This window comes from Cherax quadricarinatus, chromosome 66, assembly GCF_038502225.1.
Source record: "Cherax quadricarinatus isolate ZL_2023a chromosome 66, ASM3850222v1, whole genome shotgun sequence".
Taxonomy (NCBI): domain Eukaryota; kingdom Metazoa; phylum Arthropoda; class Malacostraca; order Decapoda; family Parastacidae; genus Cherax; species Cherax quadricarinatus.
The window spans coordinates 14,981,765-14,998,269 of NC_091357.1; the positions used below are offsets into that span (position 1 = coordinate 14,981,765).

The following is a 16,505-nucleotide window of genomic DNA, read 5'->3' on the forward strand; positions in this document are numbered from 1 at the left end:
GACGTCTACATAGGACAGAAGAAAGATGATGAGCAACACCCCCACCCAGGAGGGCGAGGCCAATGCTGGGTCACCGTCGGGAAAAAGACCCAGGCCGGGACAAGACCGGCAAACCTTCTACAGTACAGCATACAGTGAGTGAGCTGAGTGCGCTACCGAGATATGGGACATCAATATTATACAAACTATATTGATGACTGCCTTAATGTGCACAAATCTTTTTTTTACATAGGCCCAGCACCTTCGCAGCATATGGGTGGGGGTTCCCCCAAATACTTTAAAATCGCCTATGTTGTATCAGCTTTATTTGTTGGTAAAACCCTCTTGCTCCAAGGAATTGGAGCTAGCTTTCCCTTCCTCAGATCAAACCTAATTGTCTAATATTTTCCAGGTCCTACATGAGCCTCTGGTTTGATAACTACAGATGTTCTCTATGGTCTAGTCTGATGACCATAGATATTCTGTATAGCCTAGTCTGATGACCATTGTGTCTGAGGTCATTAAGGTTAGCCAAGGTCATAACAAAGGAAAAGTGATACACCACGACACTTTTCTATTTATACCATTACTATACAAAAGGCACTACAAAAATAACCCACATATAGGAGAGGGAAGCTTATGATAACATTTTTTTGTTTTCTATACAATAGGCATTATACAAGTTTCAAAACAGTAATAAGATCCATATAAACAACACTAATTAGAACAAAAAAGAAGGCTTATAAAATATAGTACATAGTATTTCACCTGAGTAACATTGGTCTTAATGTAATGATGAAAACCACAATTCATAAAGGAGTTCATTTCAATAGCGAGATTTTCTTGGTTTTATAAACTTGTATACCAAATACATCACATAACTTGAACTATGAAGTAAGTTTACACAACTAAGAGATGTTATCTTGCCTCAGGTGATTCACAGCCTCTCCAAACCCACCAGTATGTGACCTACAACAGTACTGATGCAGGTTCCTAGTTACTGCTAGGGGAAACATGGGCAGAAGATAGCAAAAACTTCTCTATACATCTGACCTGTAGCTGTGGTACATCGTTCTGCACACAACTGAAAGGACCTGAGTTTAATTTCCACACGGTGAGCAAATATGGGCAAGTCTCCTTGCCTCTGGCGATGGTTTACCAAGCAGTAAATATAAACATAAGCATTTAGGGGGGGAACCCTAATTGAGTTATCCTATGTTAAATCAACCATTTTCTTTTTCAATAGCCAATTTGTGTGTGCCCAGAGATCAATTACTAATAGTGAATTAAATAAAAACATTTGCTGCAAAAATTCTAACTAATTACAAGATATGCAATAAGTCACAGATATTAACAATACAACTGACTCACAAAATTGTAATAACAGTTATGAGGTTCAGGGCTTTCTTTCTATCAGTTCGAGCTCCACCTGTTCTGTGAATTATAATCGTTAAGCCTGTGTTAGTTGGGTGCTCTCTGGATGGGGTTATTACTGAGGTCAAGACTACTGGAGGGCAATAGTTAAGTGTTTGCTTGGCAGACGTGGATCACAGTATCTTCTGTACCAGTTGTCATGTAGGAGAAAAGTTAAAGACAATACATTATTGTATATTGTAGTTTTATGTGAAATAGACACCAATGAGGTTATTGAGAATAAAACAGTCAAATATGAAGCAAAGGATGAGCTGGATGAGGTACTTCATTCTTGATGAATGTGATACTACTGATGGTGAGAAGGGACCTACTCTCTAGTAGCTTTAGGGATGAGCTGAACGAGGCACTTCATTCTTGATGAGAGTGATACCATTGATGGTGAAAAGGGACGTGCTTTCTAGGACCCTCACCTCCGGCATCAACTCGCTGAACTCTTGCACACACTTGTCCACTTTTCCCCACCCTTCTTCCTTCACACACACTTCTTCATTTTCCTCAATTATGGCATAATTCCTCTGCATCACAGGAGCTCCAGTGATTACTTTGGTGTCAAAATTATTCCAGTCTGGAAGCTCTAGTGTCACAAATTTGTTTGGGATACTACCAAAGTATTTATCATCTTTAAAGATATCTTTCTTAATATTCATGTTCATATTGTTTAAACTGTTACCATAAATGTCCTTGTTTTCAAAATCCGTTCTACCATTATGTGTACTATGCTTACAATTCATATTTGTTCTATCAGAATTACTTTTATCACGCAAACAATTATCACGTTTTCCCTCACACATCAGTGATATGGATCCTCTTGCGAGAGAATGTTCTTCAACCATCATTTCTCTCTCTTGTACAATTTGACAGCCTGCACCAATGTGGCTCACTTGTACACCATCAGCAACAGTTGTATTTTGATAATACTTAGTGAGAGTGCAACTATCTCTAGAGTTGTGGTGCTGGGTTGACTCACTGTGTGTAGCCTGAAGAGTGTTATAACATGAAGGACCCTGATGTTGTCCAGCTAGGTCTGGCAACTGTATCTGGCTTTGTATTTGGTCTATGTGCTCAGTGGATCCATTACTGTCAACATATGCTTCAAGGTAGCCTACATTTGAGTTTGGGAATTTGTTTTCTGCTGATATGTAATTGTCTAAGTTTGGTCCTTGATTTCTCACACGAATCCTGTAGCAGTCCACAGATGCTGCAAGGTTTGCAGGTGGCCTTATGGTTCCAGTTACCCTATAACTGTTCACAGATGGTGCAAGACTTGCTGGTGGGCTTGTGATCCCAGTGGAACTAGAATTATCTACAGATGGTGCAAGGTTTGCTGATGGGCTTGTGGCCACAGTGGAACTATAATTATCTACAGATGGTGCAAGGCTAGCTGGTGGACTTGTGGTCCCAGTGGGACTAGAATTATCCACAATTGGAACACGGTTTGCTGGTGGGTTTTTGGTTTTGTATGTATAATTAAATACATTATATTCATGTACAAGCAAGGCTGGGTTGCAGTCATTATTGCTGCAATTTGATAAGTTACCGAGTAAGTCTTTATAACCATAGCCCCCAGGCTCAACATGCATAAGCAAATGTTCGATGAAAGTTTCATATGATCCAGATTCATGACGACAGAAGTCACAGAAAAATCTTACACGTACAGTTTTCGAATTACATGTCCGTCTATGTTGTCTAGCAATTTTTAATGCACTGTATTGCCTTCCACATATCCTACATAAGTATAGTTTTAATGCAAAGAAATTCATGCATGCAAACGGCCTGGCTTTGTGATATTGAAAATTATTCACATTTTTGAAAATTTTTTTACATTTTTCACACTGAATTATTTTATTATTGGCATGAGTCTTATCATGACCAGTTGTCCGAGAGTTGTACATATGTTGTGCATTTCGACTGGCAGTATTACCTGTTTGTTGGTGAGAAGTGTCACTATTAACATTATTCCGAGAGATGTTGTATTTCTGTACTATCAAGGCTGGGTTTTCATCATCATCTTCAGTCATCTTGCTGAGTAAATCTTCATAACCGTGGCCCCCAGGTTTAGCATGCTCCAGCAGATGCTTTACTAAACCTTCGTATGTTCCATAATCCTGATTGCAGAAGTCACAGAAAAAAAATGCATGTACGTTGTCGTCACTGCAGTCCTGCATATGGCGAGTAGCATTTCCTTTGCTGGCATATTGCCTTCCACATGTTCTGCATAAGAAATTTTCAAAGGTACGTTTTGTCTTGCTCGCATTTAGCTTTAGCTTCTCTTCATGATGTTGAAGGCGATACAGAGTACTATATTTTCTTCCACATTTATCACACTGAAATATTTTATTTTCAACAAGAGTCTTATCAGGTTTTGTAAGAGATGATTTAAGAGCAAAGTTTTGGTTTGAAGCATTACTGTCAATGTGATTAATGACTGATGTATCACTATCAGTGTGTTTAACAGATTTGTTGTATCTCTGCACTAGCAAGGCCGGGTTATATTCTTCATTACTGTAAGTAGACATTTCACTGAGTAAGTCTTCATAACCAAGGCCACCAGGTTTAGCATGTTCAAGCAGATGTTTTGCCAAAGCACTGCAAGTTTTATATTCCTGACGGCAGAAGTCACAGCAGAAACTTACATGTACAGTTCTTAAATCACATTCCTCTCTGTGACGTCTGGCCATTAGTCTAGTGTGAAACTGCCTTCCACATATTTTACATAACCATTGTTTAAATGACAAATTTTTCATGCATGAGAACTGCCCCACTTCATGACGTCGAAGACAACTCATAGAGCTAAGTACCATTCCACATTTTTCACACTGAAAAGGTTTACCGTCTAAATGAATCTCTTTATGTAAATTCAGGGATCTTTTAAAAGCAAAGCATTCGTTACACACATCACACTTAAAAGGTTTCTCATTTGTATGAATTTTAATATGTACTGACAAGGCTGACTTATTAATAAAGCATTTTCCACATTCTGCACATTCAAAAGGCCTATCACCAGTATGGGTCTTTATGTGGTGATTTAGAGAAGAGGTACTTGGACATTTTTTGTTACAGAATTTACATTCAAATCTACTTGTTCCGAGACACACACACACATGATGTCGATAATTAATTCTAGTAATAAATCTTTTATAACAAACAGGACATTGATATTGTTTTTCTCCTGTATGACGCCGCATATGGTCAGCTAAAGTTGAACTTTGTGTGTACCTTGCATGACAAACCTTGCACTCATAAGGTTTCTCCCCAGTATGACCTCTCATATGCATAACAAGGACTGGTTTTGTTATGAATGCCTTATCACATTCATCACACTTGTATGGTCTTTTGCCTGTATGTTTTTTTGCATGAATATCAAGACCAGTTTTGGTATGAAAGTTCTTACTGCAATGTTGACACTGATAAGGCTTGTTTGGGTCATGAATCTTCATGTGTTTTTGTAGTTCTGATGCTGTGGAATATGCCAGCTGACATGTGTGACAACGGTGTACTTTGGTTTTGGTTGAGGTCCCAGACTGCTGATGGTCCTCAGCTGTCTGCTGGCACTTGTCATTTCCATTTTGGTAATGCTCACCATACACTTGGTGACTCTCAGTGGTCTGCTGTTGGAGCCCAGTGGTTTGTTGATGGTTCTCACCTGTATGTTGGTGATGATCAGGTGTATATTGGCAAAGATCACCAGCCTCTTGGTGTTCCATGGTTGTGGACATTTATGAGAACCAATTCAAATATTAAATTGTATTAAAATGCTATTCATAAGGTACATATGCCCATGTGAATGTCTGCTGCTAAGGGCAACCGTTTATCATCAGCCGACAGTGACCTGCAAGGGAGAAGACACCGCACTTAGTTACACACTTTCAAAATATGAGTTAATATCAGTACTTAAGGTCATTATTATTATAATAAAAAAGAAGCGCTAAACCACAAGGGCTATACAGCACTGCAGGGCAGGAAGGAAGCGAGGGTATCAGGTGGCAAAAGGGAGAGGGATGAGTAGTAGGTTATGGAGAACAGTGGGGCAGTGGATAGTGAAAAGGTAGAGGGCAGCAAAAGATTGAGGTAGAAAGGGCTGAGGGGAGTGCGAAAGGTATCATCAGAGTTTGTGGAGTAAATCAGTCGTTGTCAAGAAGTCAATGAGAGAGTCAGGATTAAAGGAGGGTCCATCAGCAAGAAGGGAAGGTAAAGAAAGAGTAGGAGAGGGGAGACGACGACGGAGGTAAATTCTGCGTACTCGTTGATAGAGAGGGCAGTCTAACAGAATGTGGCTAACCAATACTGGAACCTGACACTTCTCACAGAGAGGAACAGGGCACCACTCCATGAGATACCCATGAGTAAGATGAGTGTAGCCAATGCGAAGACGGGAGAGAGTAGTCTCCCAACCTCGACGCTGATGACAAGAAGACGGCCAGTTACCTATACTCGGTATAATAGACTGAAGTTTGTTACCAAGCAGATTAGACCAACGTTGTTGCCAACGGGTTTGAAAGTGGGTAGCTATTACAGCAAAATAGTCTGTAAATGGAACACCTCTATATGAAACTGGTAGGTCATGTACTGCTGACCGTGCAGCAGTGTCTGCCTGTTCATTGCCCTGTACATCAACATGACCAGGGACCCAACAAAAAACAATATCTTTATGCTTGGTAGAGATGCGGCATAGCCAAAGTTGGATACGGAGAACTAGGGGGTGAGGTGTATCAAATTTCTGTATAGCCTGTAGAGCACTAAGGGAGTCTGAGACAACCACAAATGATGACACAGGCATAGATGCAATATGGATAAGTGCTGCAAGAATGGCATACAATTCGGCAGTAAAAATGCTAGTCGAAGATAGTAAATGCCCTCGCACGGCGCTGTCCAGAAACACTGCTGCGAATCCGATACCGTCAGAAGACTTAGAGCCATCTGTGTACACTGCGATGGCATGAGAATGAGAGTGGAAGTGGTCAAGAAAAAGAAAGCGGGAAGCTACCGTAGGTAGTTGGGCTTTCGAGCAAGGGAGTGAGAAAGAACAGACTCGAACAGCTGGAACTTCCCAGGGGCGTAGGGAAAAAGTGAGATGCCACATGAACACAGAAAGGTGGTAATTGAAGGGAAGACAAGAGCAAATGTAGGCGAAGAGAGAAGGGATGGAGCAAACAGGGACGGCGAACAAATAAAGAATGTCTACTAATATCGGTGACCATTCTATAAATGGAAGGATTGCGGAGATCATTAGAGCGTATAGTAACGAAGGCAATGGGCATCACAGCGATCGGACAAGGATGGAACATTCGCTTCTGTATAGAGGCTCTCAACAGGGGAAGAGCAAAAAGCACCAAGGCACAAACGTAATCCTTGGTGATGGATGGGGTTAAGGCTGGAGAGAGTAGCAGGAAAGGCCGCTGAATAGATCTGGTCACCATAATCGAGTTTCGACAAAATGAGGGCTGAATGTAGGCAAAGGAGAGTTCAACGATCAGCTCCCCATGAAAGATGAGCAAGGGTTTTAAGAAGGCTCAGCCGGCTGTGACAAGTTGCCTTCAAAGAGGTAATGTGGGGTTTCCAGGATAACCTACGGTCAAAGAGAAGGCCTAGAAACCTGACTGTATCACGTTCATGGATACGGGAGTCATAGAGGTACCAAGGATGATCGGAGATGACAGAGCGTCTAGTGAAAGTAATTTGATGAGTTTTGGTACTGGAAAATTTAAACCCATGTGTGGTGGCCCAATTGGAAATACTGTCAACCGCATGCTGGAGAGAAACTGTAATGAGGTGACAGTCAGCGCCTGCACAAGCAATAGCGAAGTCATGAACATAGAGGGATGACCAAATATTGGATGGAAGACTCGAGGCCAGATCATTTATAGCAAGGAGAAAAAGTGTTGTGCTCAGAACACATCCCTGGGGGACACCTTCAGCTTGGACAAAGTCTGGGGAGAGCACATTATTAACCCGAACATGGAAATGTCTGTCAGTTAAAAAGTTCTTAAGGAAGGATAGTAGATTGCCTCGGGGGCCTAAGGAGTGGGCTTGGGCCAAAATATTATACCTCCAAGTTGTGTCATATGCCTTCTCAAGGTCAAAAAATATGGCAATAACCGAGTGGTTATTCGCAAATGCATTACGAACATATGTATCCAAGCATAGTAAGGGGTCTATGGTAGAACGGCCCTTACGAAAGCCATATTGACTAGTGGAGAGACTGTTGTGTGTCTCTAAATACCACATTAAACGTCGACTTACCAGACGTTCTATCACTTTGCAAACTGCACTGGTAAAAGCAATGGGACGATAGTGGGAGGCATGTCCCATAGTACCCGGTTTGCGGAAAGGAAGAACAATGGCAGATTTCCACTGCTGGGGAAGAACTCCTTGTGACCAAATAAGGCTGAAGAGGTGTAAGAGGACTGCAAGGGCTGACTGATTTAAATGTTGTAACATCCGAATATGAATGTCGTCAGGCCCAGCTGCCCATGATCGGCAAGTTGAGTGCGTTGCCTTCAGTTCCTGAAGTGTAAAAGGCACATTATACTGTTCTTCTCTGAGAGAAGAAAAGTCCAAGGGTGCTAACTCTCTGGCAGACTTTGAGGAAAGAAACGAGGGGCATAGATGGAGCCCCCGAGAAATACGGAGCAGATGGGTGCCAGTTTCAATGGCAACGTCAAGAGGGTTTGCTATATCAACACTGGTGACCCGTAGAACAGGAGCCGGGTCAGGAGAGTATTTACCACTCAATTTCCTCATTTTTTTCCAGACTGCACTCATAGAGGAAGCAGAGGTGATGGTGGAAACAATCTTGCCAGCAAGTGCGTTTAGCGTCACGGATGACATGGGGAGCGACCGCATGTTTCTGCTTAAAATCAAGAAGTCTCTCAGCAGTTCTATTGTACTGGTACCTGCCCCATGCAGCACGTTTCACATGTACTGCACGAGCACAAGCAGGAGACCACCAAGGCACGCACTTCTGAGAATGTCTGCCTGAGGTTTGGGGGTATAGAATGAGAAGTTGGGGTTAAAACTGACGTCGAGAAGAGGTGTAGGAACTCATCAATGGAGGATGAAGAAGGAACCTCACTAAAAGCAGTGAGTTGCGAGTAAAGATCCCAATTTGCCTGATCAAATTGCCAGCTAGGGCTACGGAGAGGTGGTGAATATGAAGGAGAAGTAAGAATGACTGGGAAATGATCACTGTCATGTAAGTCCGGTAGAACAGACCAGGCGAAGTCTAGTGCAGTGGAGGAAGAGCAGACTGATAGATCGATGCAAGAGAGAGTATGAGTATGAGGATCAAAATGGGTGGGAGTACCCGTATTTAAAACATGGAGGGGGTGAGAGGCGAGAAAAGCCTCCAACTAAATGCCACATGAGCCACAATGAGACCCCCCCAGAGGAAATGGTGGGCATTAAAATCACCAAGTAACAGAAGTGGTGGTGGTAAGGATGAAACAAGAAAGGCAAAGTTTGGGATAGAAAATGCTCGAGAAGGAGAGAGATATAAAGAACATATTGTAAACCACTTATTCAAGTGGATACGGGCTGCAGTGTAATGCAGCGAGGTATGGACAAATAGTTGACAGTACGGAATATCATTGCGTAGAAGAAGGGCACTTTCATTAAAGGTCCCATCTGAGAAAGGATCCGAAGAATACAATAAATTATAGCCTGAGATAGGTTGGAAAACAGCCGAGTGTAATTTTGGTTCTTGTAAGCAAGCACCAACAGGGGAAAACCTGGAAAGCAACATCTGAAGCTCACCCCGATTACCCCTGAGGCCGCGGATATTCCACTGTAAATAGGCCATGATTGGCGATGAAGAAAATACCAGGAATCTGTAGGTAAAGGCACCTACGGACTAGAGGGGTTAGAAAAGTCAACGTGTGGTGGCATTGGAAGACGTTCAAGTAGCGAAGGAACGGAGCGTTGCGAAGAATGGGGTTGTGAAGATGGAGGAGAGGGAAGAGAAGGAACAGGAAGTGAATCAGTGTCCATTGAAGGTTTAGTCTCTGCAATATATTCTGAAATGGCTTCAAGTGTTTCTGAATTCAAAGATGTATGGGAGACCATATTGGAGATAGAAGGAGGAGGGTGAGTAAAGATTGGGACAGTAATGGACTGTACCAAAGTAGAGGGGGAGGGAAGAGTGTAAGGGACTGGAGATGAAGTGTGGGGGGGGACAGAAGAGGCAGAAACCTGGGAGGTGGCAGAAGAGGGAGAAACTTGGGAGGGGACGGGGGTGGAAGGCATAGTACGAGGAGGAGGGTGAATCTCCACTGTAATAGAGCCAGAGAGAGGGGAAGAACTAGGTACAGAGACTGGAAAGGTAAAGTGTGGAGGTGGAAGAAGGGAAGGAAGGGGCAAAGAAGATTTGAGCAATGTGGATTTTTTGGACTTCTGAGTAGAGGGGCGATTGGTATTAGGTGTCGTACGAGGTCTTGTTGATACTGGGGCTTGTGAGGAAGGACGCGAAGATGTGAGAACAGACTGAGTTGTAGTCGGGACGTCAGAGCCAAGGACAGCAAAAGGATTAGATGCCGTAGTGGCTATGGGAGGGGTAACAACAGAGGAGGCTGCAGAAGATGGGACCCCAGAAGTGGGGGGACGTTTGGAAACACGAGAATAAGAAACACGGGGTAGTCTCCCTTGGAGGCGGAGATGAGTAACTGCCATAGCATAAGGGAGACCTTCTGCCTCTTTGAGGCAACGGATTTCACGTTCATTTAAGTAGACCTGGCAACGGCGGGAGTACGAAGGGTGAGCTTCATTACAATTAAGGCAAGATGGAGGTTGACTGCAAGATGTATTAGAATGGTCGTCGGCACCACAGACTGGGCATTCGGCCATAGATCTGCAATATTTCGCTGGGTGACCAAAACGCCAGCAATTTCTACATTGTTGCGGTGTAGGTATCACCTTTCGAACTTGTAACCGATGTCCCACGACATATACAGAGGACGGGAGTTCTCGGCTGTCAAAAGTTAAACGAGCCACATTGCAAGGGTAACGTCTCCGCCCCCGGGCAGGAAGGACATAAGTGTCTACTTTGAGGATTGGGAGATCCTGGAGTTCCAGCTGTTCAAAAATGTCATTGCCACATGACTGGAAATTCTGTTGGACTATGGTATGGGGCAGAATGACAGTACCACTACAAGAATTGAGAGAAAGATGTTTTTCAATAGTGATAGGAGTAGTATCGATATTCGAAAGGAGAGAAAGATCATGAGCTTGGGTAGCATTCTGGACAGTGACGATGCGCATACCGCTCTTGAGAGCATGAAATGAAATATCTCTACCAACATGACGCAGGAGCGCTTTGCCAATACTATGGTCAGAAAGGTAGGCAGAAGAAGAAGTCGGTCTTAAAGTAAAGAATTTAGTCCATTGTGTGGTCCGAAACTGAGCGTGGAGAGGGAGTGCTTGACGTGTCGGTCTTTTCCGAATAGAATGGGAAGGTAACAAAGAAGCATCATCAGGAGATTGACGTTGGCGTTTAGGAGTAGGACCGGAGTTGGTCCGGCGTGAAACAGGCGGGTGATTCGAAAATTGCCGTACTGTAGAGGGAGAAGCCGGAAGCATAGTCAAAGGAGAGCGAAGTTCAGACAAATCGAAGGAGTCAGTCGAAGCCCCGGTACCGGAAGCGGGTGAGGAAACAGCACCAGCAAGAGGTACAGGGGCATCAGGAGTGTCCGAAGAGTGGTCTAAACACAAGGCAGGGTCAGAATGGGGTGCGGTATCAAGAAGGGGCCCGGGGGTAGTGGGTTCATGGACTAGGGCTGCCATGGTTAGGTTACTCCTTTGCTTTTTGTTTTTAATAAAAAAAAGAAAGAAAAGAAAATAAAAATAAAAAAAAGAATAAAAAAAGGGGGGAGCGGGGAGGAATAGTTCCCAGGAGGAATGAAAGGGCCGGAAATCTCCCTCCGCGCCCAAGAGGACTCAGACACCGCTAGTAGCGCAGATGCAGCATGGAACCCATGCCATACCCTACCCTTCATGCCAGTAAACCAGCAATCCGGGATAGCAACCTCACATCTGCCGAGCTACCTCGGTGGACAAAAGAGAGGGCGGCCGGATATCCGCCACAAAGCATACCTCCTTCGGCCACCACCCCCGGAATCCGAAAGGTGGCTTCCAGAGATACACCCGTCGCCCAAAAGACACCCAAAGCTACTCCGGGATACCGGAGAGGGATCGGGACATCCCCAGGCAATCCAGATTCCACGGCAAACTACGCCACCGCCAAGAACCTCAACGGAATGGGATGGACCCCGGTGTCCTTTCCCCTACCTAGGAACTAGCGCGCCTGTGGGAGAAATCCCGAAGGCCAAAAAGAGGAAGGGCAAAAGGGAGGGGTGAGGAGGAGGAGGAGGAATGGAAAAAGGGGAGGATGGGGAGGATGGGATAGGGGAGGGGAGAATGAGGGGTAATTAGGTTCGGTCTGAGGAAGAAGACCGACAGGGCTAATTCCTCAGACCAAGAGCCTCTTCACCACGCCAAGGAGCCCCCCTTGAAGAGGTGTACAGTTCAGAGCATTTATTAAATGAATGACTTCTTTAATCTGAGGTCAGTGGTCACATGAGGTCATCCTGTCCTATGCTGTCTGGGGATTAGTGTGGGGTGTTACTGAGTGCCATGGCTTGTTGTAGTGTTTTAGAATCTCAGGGTAAAGTGTTGGAGGAGGAGGTTCTACTTCTTCAGGAAGAAAATAGGAGGCTGAAGCTTCATCTAGATGGGTTTGGGAGCGAGTGTGAGAAGGTTGGAGCTGGTAAGGAGGAAAAGGTTACCAGCAGTGAGTTGGCAAGTGGGAGCTGCTTAAGTGGCAACTAGTTCACAATTCAGGAAGAAGCATCAAGATAAGGAAGGTTAATAAAGAAGATTTGAAGGTAGGAAATTGATTCTCTGTTCTCCAGGACGATTGTATTTCAGTGGTTATTGAGGTTAAAGGTACCACTGACTCCCCTGCTAATCAAGGTAAGAACATTCTGATTGCAGGAGACTCTCAGGTAAGATATATGGACCGTGCTTTTTGTAATAGGAATAAGGCGAGACAAAGAGCGTGTTTTCCTGGAGCTAGTGATGGTGACACAGTCAACAGGTTGGATAATAACATGTCAGGTAATGGGAACAAGCCCATTATCTGTCTCAGTGCTTGTGGAAATGATATCAGGAAAGGTAGGAGAGTAAGTGAGAGTAAAAGGTAGATGGGATACAAGGAAAATAGAAGCAGCAAGTAAGAGAGAGGTGAAGGTGTATAAACTAAAAGAGGAGGCAGTTAGGGTAAGATATAAACAACTATTGGAGGATAGATGAGCTAGTGAGAGTATAGGCAATGGGGTCAAAGATGTATGGGGTAGGTTTAAGAATGTAGTGTTAAGAGTGTTCAGCAGAGTTTGTGGTTACAGGAAAGTGAGTGCAGGAGGGAAGAAGAGTGATTCAAATCAAATCAAATCAAGTTTATTCTCTATAAGGATTACAACGCTGAGTTTACAGAATTTGAATATTGTGTGATTTACATGTTTTAAAATATTAATTACAGAGGGGGGCCACTAGAACACCTAGCATGGCTAAGAATTTGGATATTGTGTGGTTTACATGTTTTAAAGTACTAATTACAGAGGGGGCCACTAGAACACCTAGCATGGCTAGGCATTTTGGGCAGACTTAGATTAATTCTTAACTTTAAAATATTACAAATTATGTGGTAAGTTGGTATTATGGCTAAGTGACTAAATACTAGTTTGTGAGTTTAGCAATGTGAATGCTTTTGTTTTCGCACAATACATTTTCAGTATTGGAGTATCACAGGCCAACTTATGACTAGTTAGGATTCATTGTTTTAAGATTAAGATTGATATTTCTGTGTTTATGGTCAAGTGGGTGAGTGTAAGTGAGAACCACCAGGTGGTATTCATGTAATTAGTTGACGGGGTGTATCAGGGAGATAAGATGTTTTCTAATGGTAGTTTTGAAGGTGATGAATGTGTCTGCAGTTCTAGAGTATTCAGGGAGGGTGTTCCAGATTTTAGGGCCTTTGACATACATTGAATTTTTGTAAAGGTTTAGTCGGACATGGGGAATGTCATAGAGATGTTTGTGTCTGGTGTTATGCTTGTGGGTTCTGTCACAACTATCAAGAAAGCATTTTAGGTCAAGGTTAATATTGGAATTTAAGGTCCTGTAGATGTAGATTGCACAGTAGTAAGTGTGGATGTACTGAACAGGGAGTAAGTTTAGATCTATGAAGAGTGGGGGGGGTGTGTTGCCAGGGATGGGATTTAGTGATTATTCTTACTGGGGCTTTTTGTTGGGTTATTATTGGCTTTAGGCAAGTTGCTGCAGTTAATCCCCAAGCACAAATAGCATAGGTGAGGTATGGATAAATAAGCGAGTGGTATAGTGTGAGAAGGGCATTTTGTGGCACGTAGTATCATATCTTGGAGAGGATCCCAACCATTTTGGATACTTTTTTGGTTGTGTGTTTTATATGGGTGCTGAAATTCAGGTTGTTGTCGAGGTATAGGCCTAGGAATTTGCCCTCATTATGTCTGGCAATTAGAGTGTTGTCGATCTTAATGTTAATTTGCGCAACTCCTGCTCTGCTACCAAACATAATACAGTGGACCCCCGGTTAACGATTTTAATCCGTGCAAGAGGGCTCATCGTTATGCGAAATAATCGTTATGCGAATGAATTTTCCCCATAAGAAATAATGGAAATAAAATTAATCCGTGCAAGACGCCCAAAAGTATGAAAAAAATTTTTTTTTACCACATGAAATGTTAATTTTAATACACACAAACTGAAAAAGGCATGCACAATTAAATGACACTTACTTTTATTGAAGATCTGGTGATGATTGATGGGATGGGAGGAGGGGAGAGCATTATCTTCTTACTGTTTAGAAGGGGAATCCCCTTCCATTAGGACTTGAGGTAGCAAGTCCTTTTCTGGGGTTACTTCCCTTCTTCTTTTAATGCCACTAGGACCAGCTTGAGAGTCACTGGACCTCTGTCGCACAACAAATCTGTCCATAGAGCTCTGTACCTCCCGTTCCTTCAAGACTTTCCTAAAATGGGCCATAACATTGTCATTGAAATAGTCACCAGCACGGCTTGCAACAGCTGTGTCAGGGTGATTTTCATCTATAAAGGTTTGCAGTTCAACCCACTGTGCACACATTTCCTTAATCTTTGAAGTAGGCACAATGGATTCCACAACTGGCATAGGCTTCTCAGGGTTAGCCCCAAACCCTTCAAAATCTTTCTTAATTTCCATACTAATTCTCACCCTTTTTACCACAGGGTTGGCACTAGAAGCTTTCTTGGGGCCCATGGTCACTTATTTTCCAGAAACAGCACCGAAAACACTGTAATAATACGAAATATTCCGAGTGTATGCTTGGATGTTACCGCGGAGGCTGGCTGGTAAACAATGGGACGGCCGGCACATGTGAGGGCACATTGGACGCGTCTCGGACGAAAATCGGTAAGCGGGTTTTTAATCGGTATGCGCGGCAAAAATTTTGCGATAAAAGTAATCGGTATGCGGAAAAATCGCTATGTGATGCCATCGTTATGCGGGGGTCCACTGTATACAGTGGACCCCCGGTTAACGATATTTTTTCACTCCAGAAGTATGTTCAGGTGCCAGTACTGACCGAATTTGTTCCCATAAGAAATATTGTGAAGTAGATTAGTCCATTTCAGACCCCCAAACATACACGTACAAACGCACTTACATAAATACACTTACATAATTGGTCGCATTCGGAGGTAATCGTTATGCGGGGGTCCACTGTAGTAGGTTTTGTCAGTGTTAAGCGTAAGTTTATTGGCTGTCATCCAAGTCGATATTTTGAGCAGCTCCTCATTAACAGTGGTGTTGAGGGTGGCAAGATTAGGGCGAGAGATGACATAAGTCATGTCGTCAGCAAAGAGAATGGGGTTCAGGTGTTGGGATACGTTTGGAAGATCATCGATGTATACAAGGAAGAGCAGGGGACCAAGGACACTTACCTGCGGAACTCCAGTATCAAGTGGCCGTGTTGATGATGCTGTCTTTTTAATGGTGACATACTGATACCTATTAGTAAGGTAGGATTTGAAATATGCAAGCGCATGGCCTCTTATACCATAATGGTCAAGTTTGTGGAGTAGGATGCCGTGGTCTACCATGTCAAAAGCTTTTCTTAGGTCAATAAAAATTCCTAGCGGATATTCCTTATTTTCCAATGCTGTGTAAAGCAGATCTAGCATTTTTATAATTGCATCATTAGTGTTTTTATTTTTCCTGAATCCAAATTGGCAGGGGTTGAGTATGTTTTGTGCCGTTATAAATGAATATAGTCTCCTGTGCACGAGTTTCTCAAAGATTTTGGATAGCAATGGTAAGTTTGATATTGGCCTATAGTTGTTTAAATCTGTAGGGTCACCACCTTTATGTATTGGTGTAACCCTTGCTGTCTTGAGTAGTTTCGGGAAGGTGCTAGTTTCTAGTGACTTGTTTAAAAGTAATGAAATAGCATGTGAAAGGACATGGGCCGCTCGCTTGTACAATAATGGTGGTACACGAGACAGATTCCGAGTTATTTTTAAGTGACTTTATAATCTCAGTGACTTCCGTTGGCTCAGTTGGTACAAGATTGAAGGAATTTGGGAAATTCCCATCTAGGTAGTCCCCGGCATGGGCATTGGTATGTGGGATTTTATTGGCGAGATTAGATCCTATGGTTGAGAAGAAGTCATTTATCTTGTTAGCTGTGTCAGTGGGATGCAGTGGTGTTTCATTAGGTTTAGTTAGGACAATATTCTTGGTTTTTTCAGTTTGTGGGTCCCTAGAATCTGAGAGTGTGTTTTCCAGGTCTTTTTTATATCTCCTCTTGTGTCAGTGAATCTGCTGGAGTAGTATAGTTGTTTGGCTTTCTTTATTACTTTGGCGAGAACTGATGAAGAGTGTTTAACCCTTTCAGGGTCCAAGGCCAAAATCTGAAGTGGTGCTCCAGTGTCCAAAAAATTTTTGAAAAAAAAAAAAAAAAAATATTTTTTTCTTACAGAATTAAAGAGCATATTTTTGTGAAGGTAATAAGACAAAAAAAAATTTCT

The 16,505-nt window shown here is 43.0% G+C and overlaps 1 protein-coding gene across 10 annotated transcripts in view; it reads right to left on the bottom strand.

The window, feature by feature from the left end:
- Positions 1 to 16,505, bottom strand: part of LOC128704107 (zinc finger protein 99-like) — a 137,185-nt gene that overhangs the window by 64,699 nt on the left and 55,981 nt on the right. For 7 of the 10 annotated variants that reach the window (XM_070099116.1, XM_070099115.1, XM_070099123.1 and 4 more), the window contains one exon: positions 546 to 5,242. The exons of 2 other annotated variants lie outside the window; for them this stretch is intronic. In XM_070099116.1, coding sequence (XP_069955217.1) covers positions 1,737 to 5,129 — 3,393 coding nt within the window. In that variant the 5' untranslated portion in view covers positions 5,130 to 5,242 and the 3' untranslated portion in view covers positions 546 to 1,736. Of the gene's footprint in view, positions 1 to 545; positions 5,243 to 15,419; positions 16,381 to 16,505 lie in introns of those variants that run through there. One more of the 10 variants, XM_070099120.1, reaches the window with a different exon arrangement.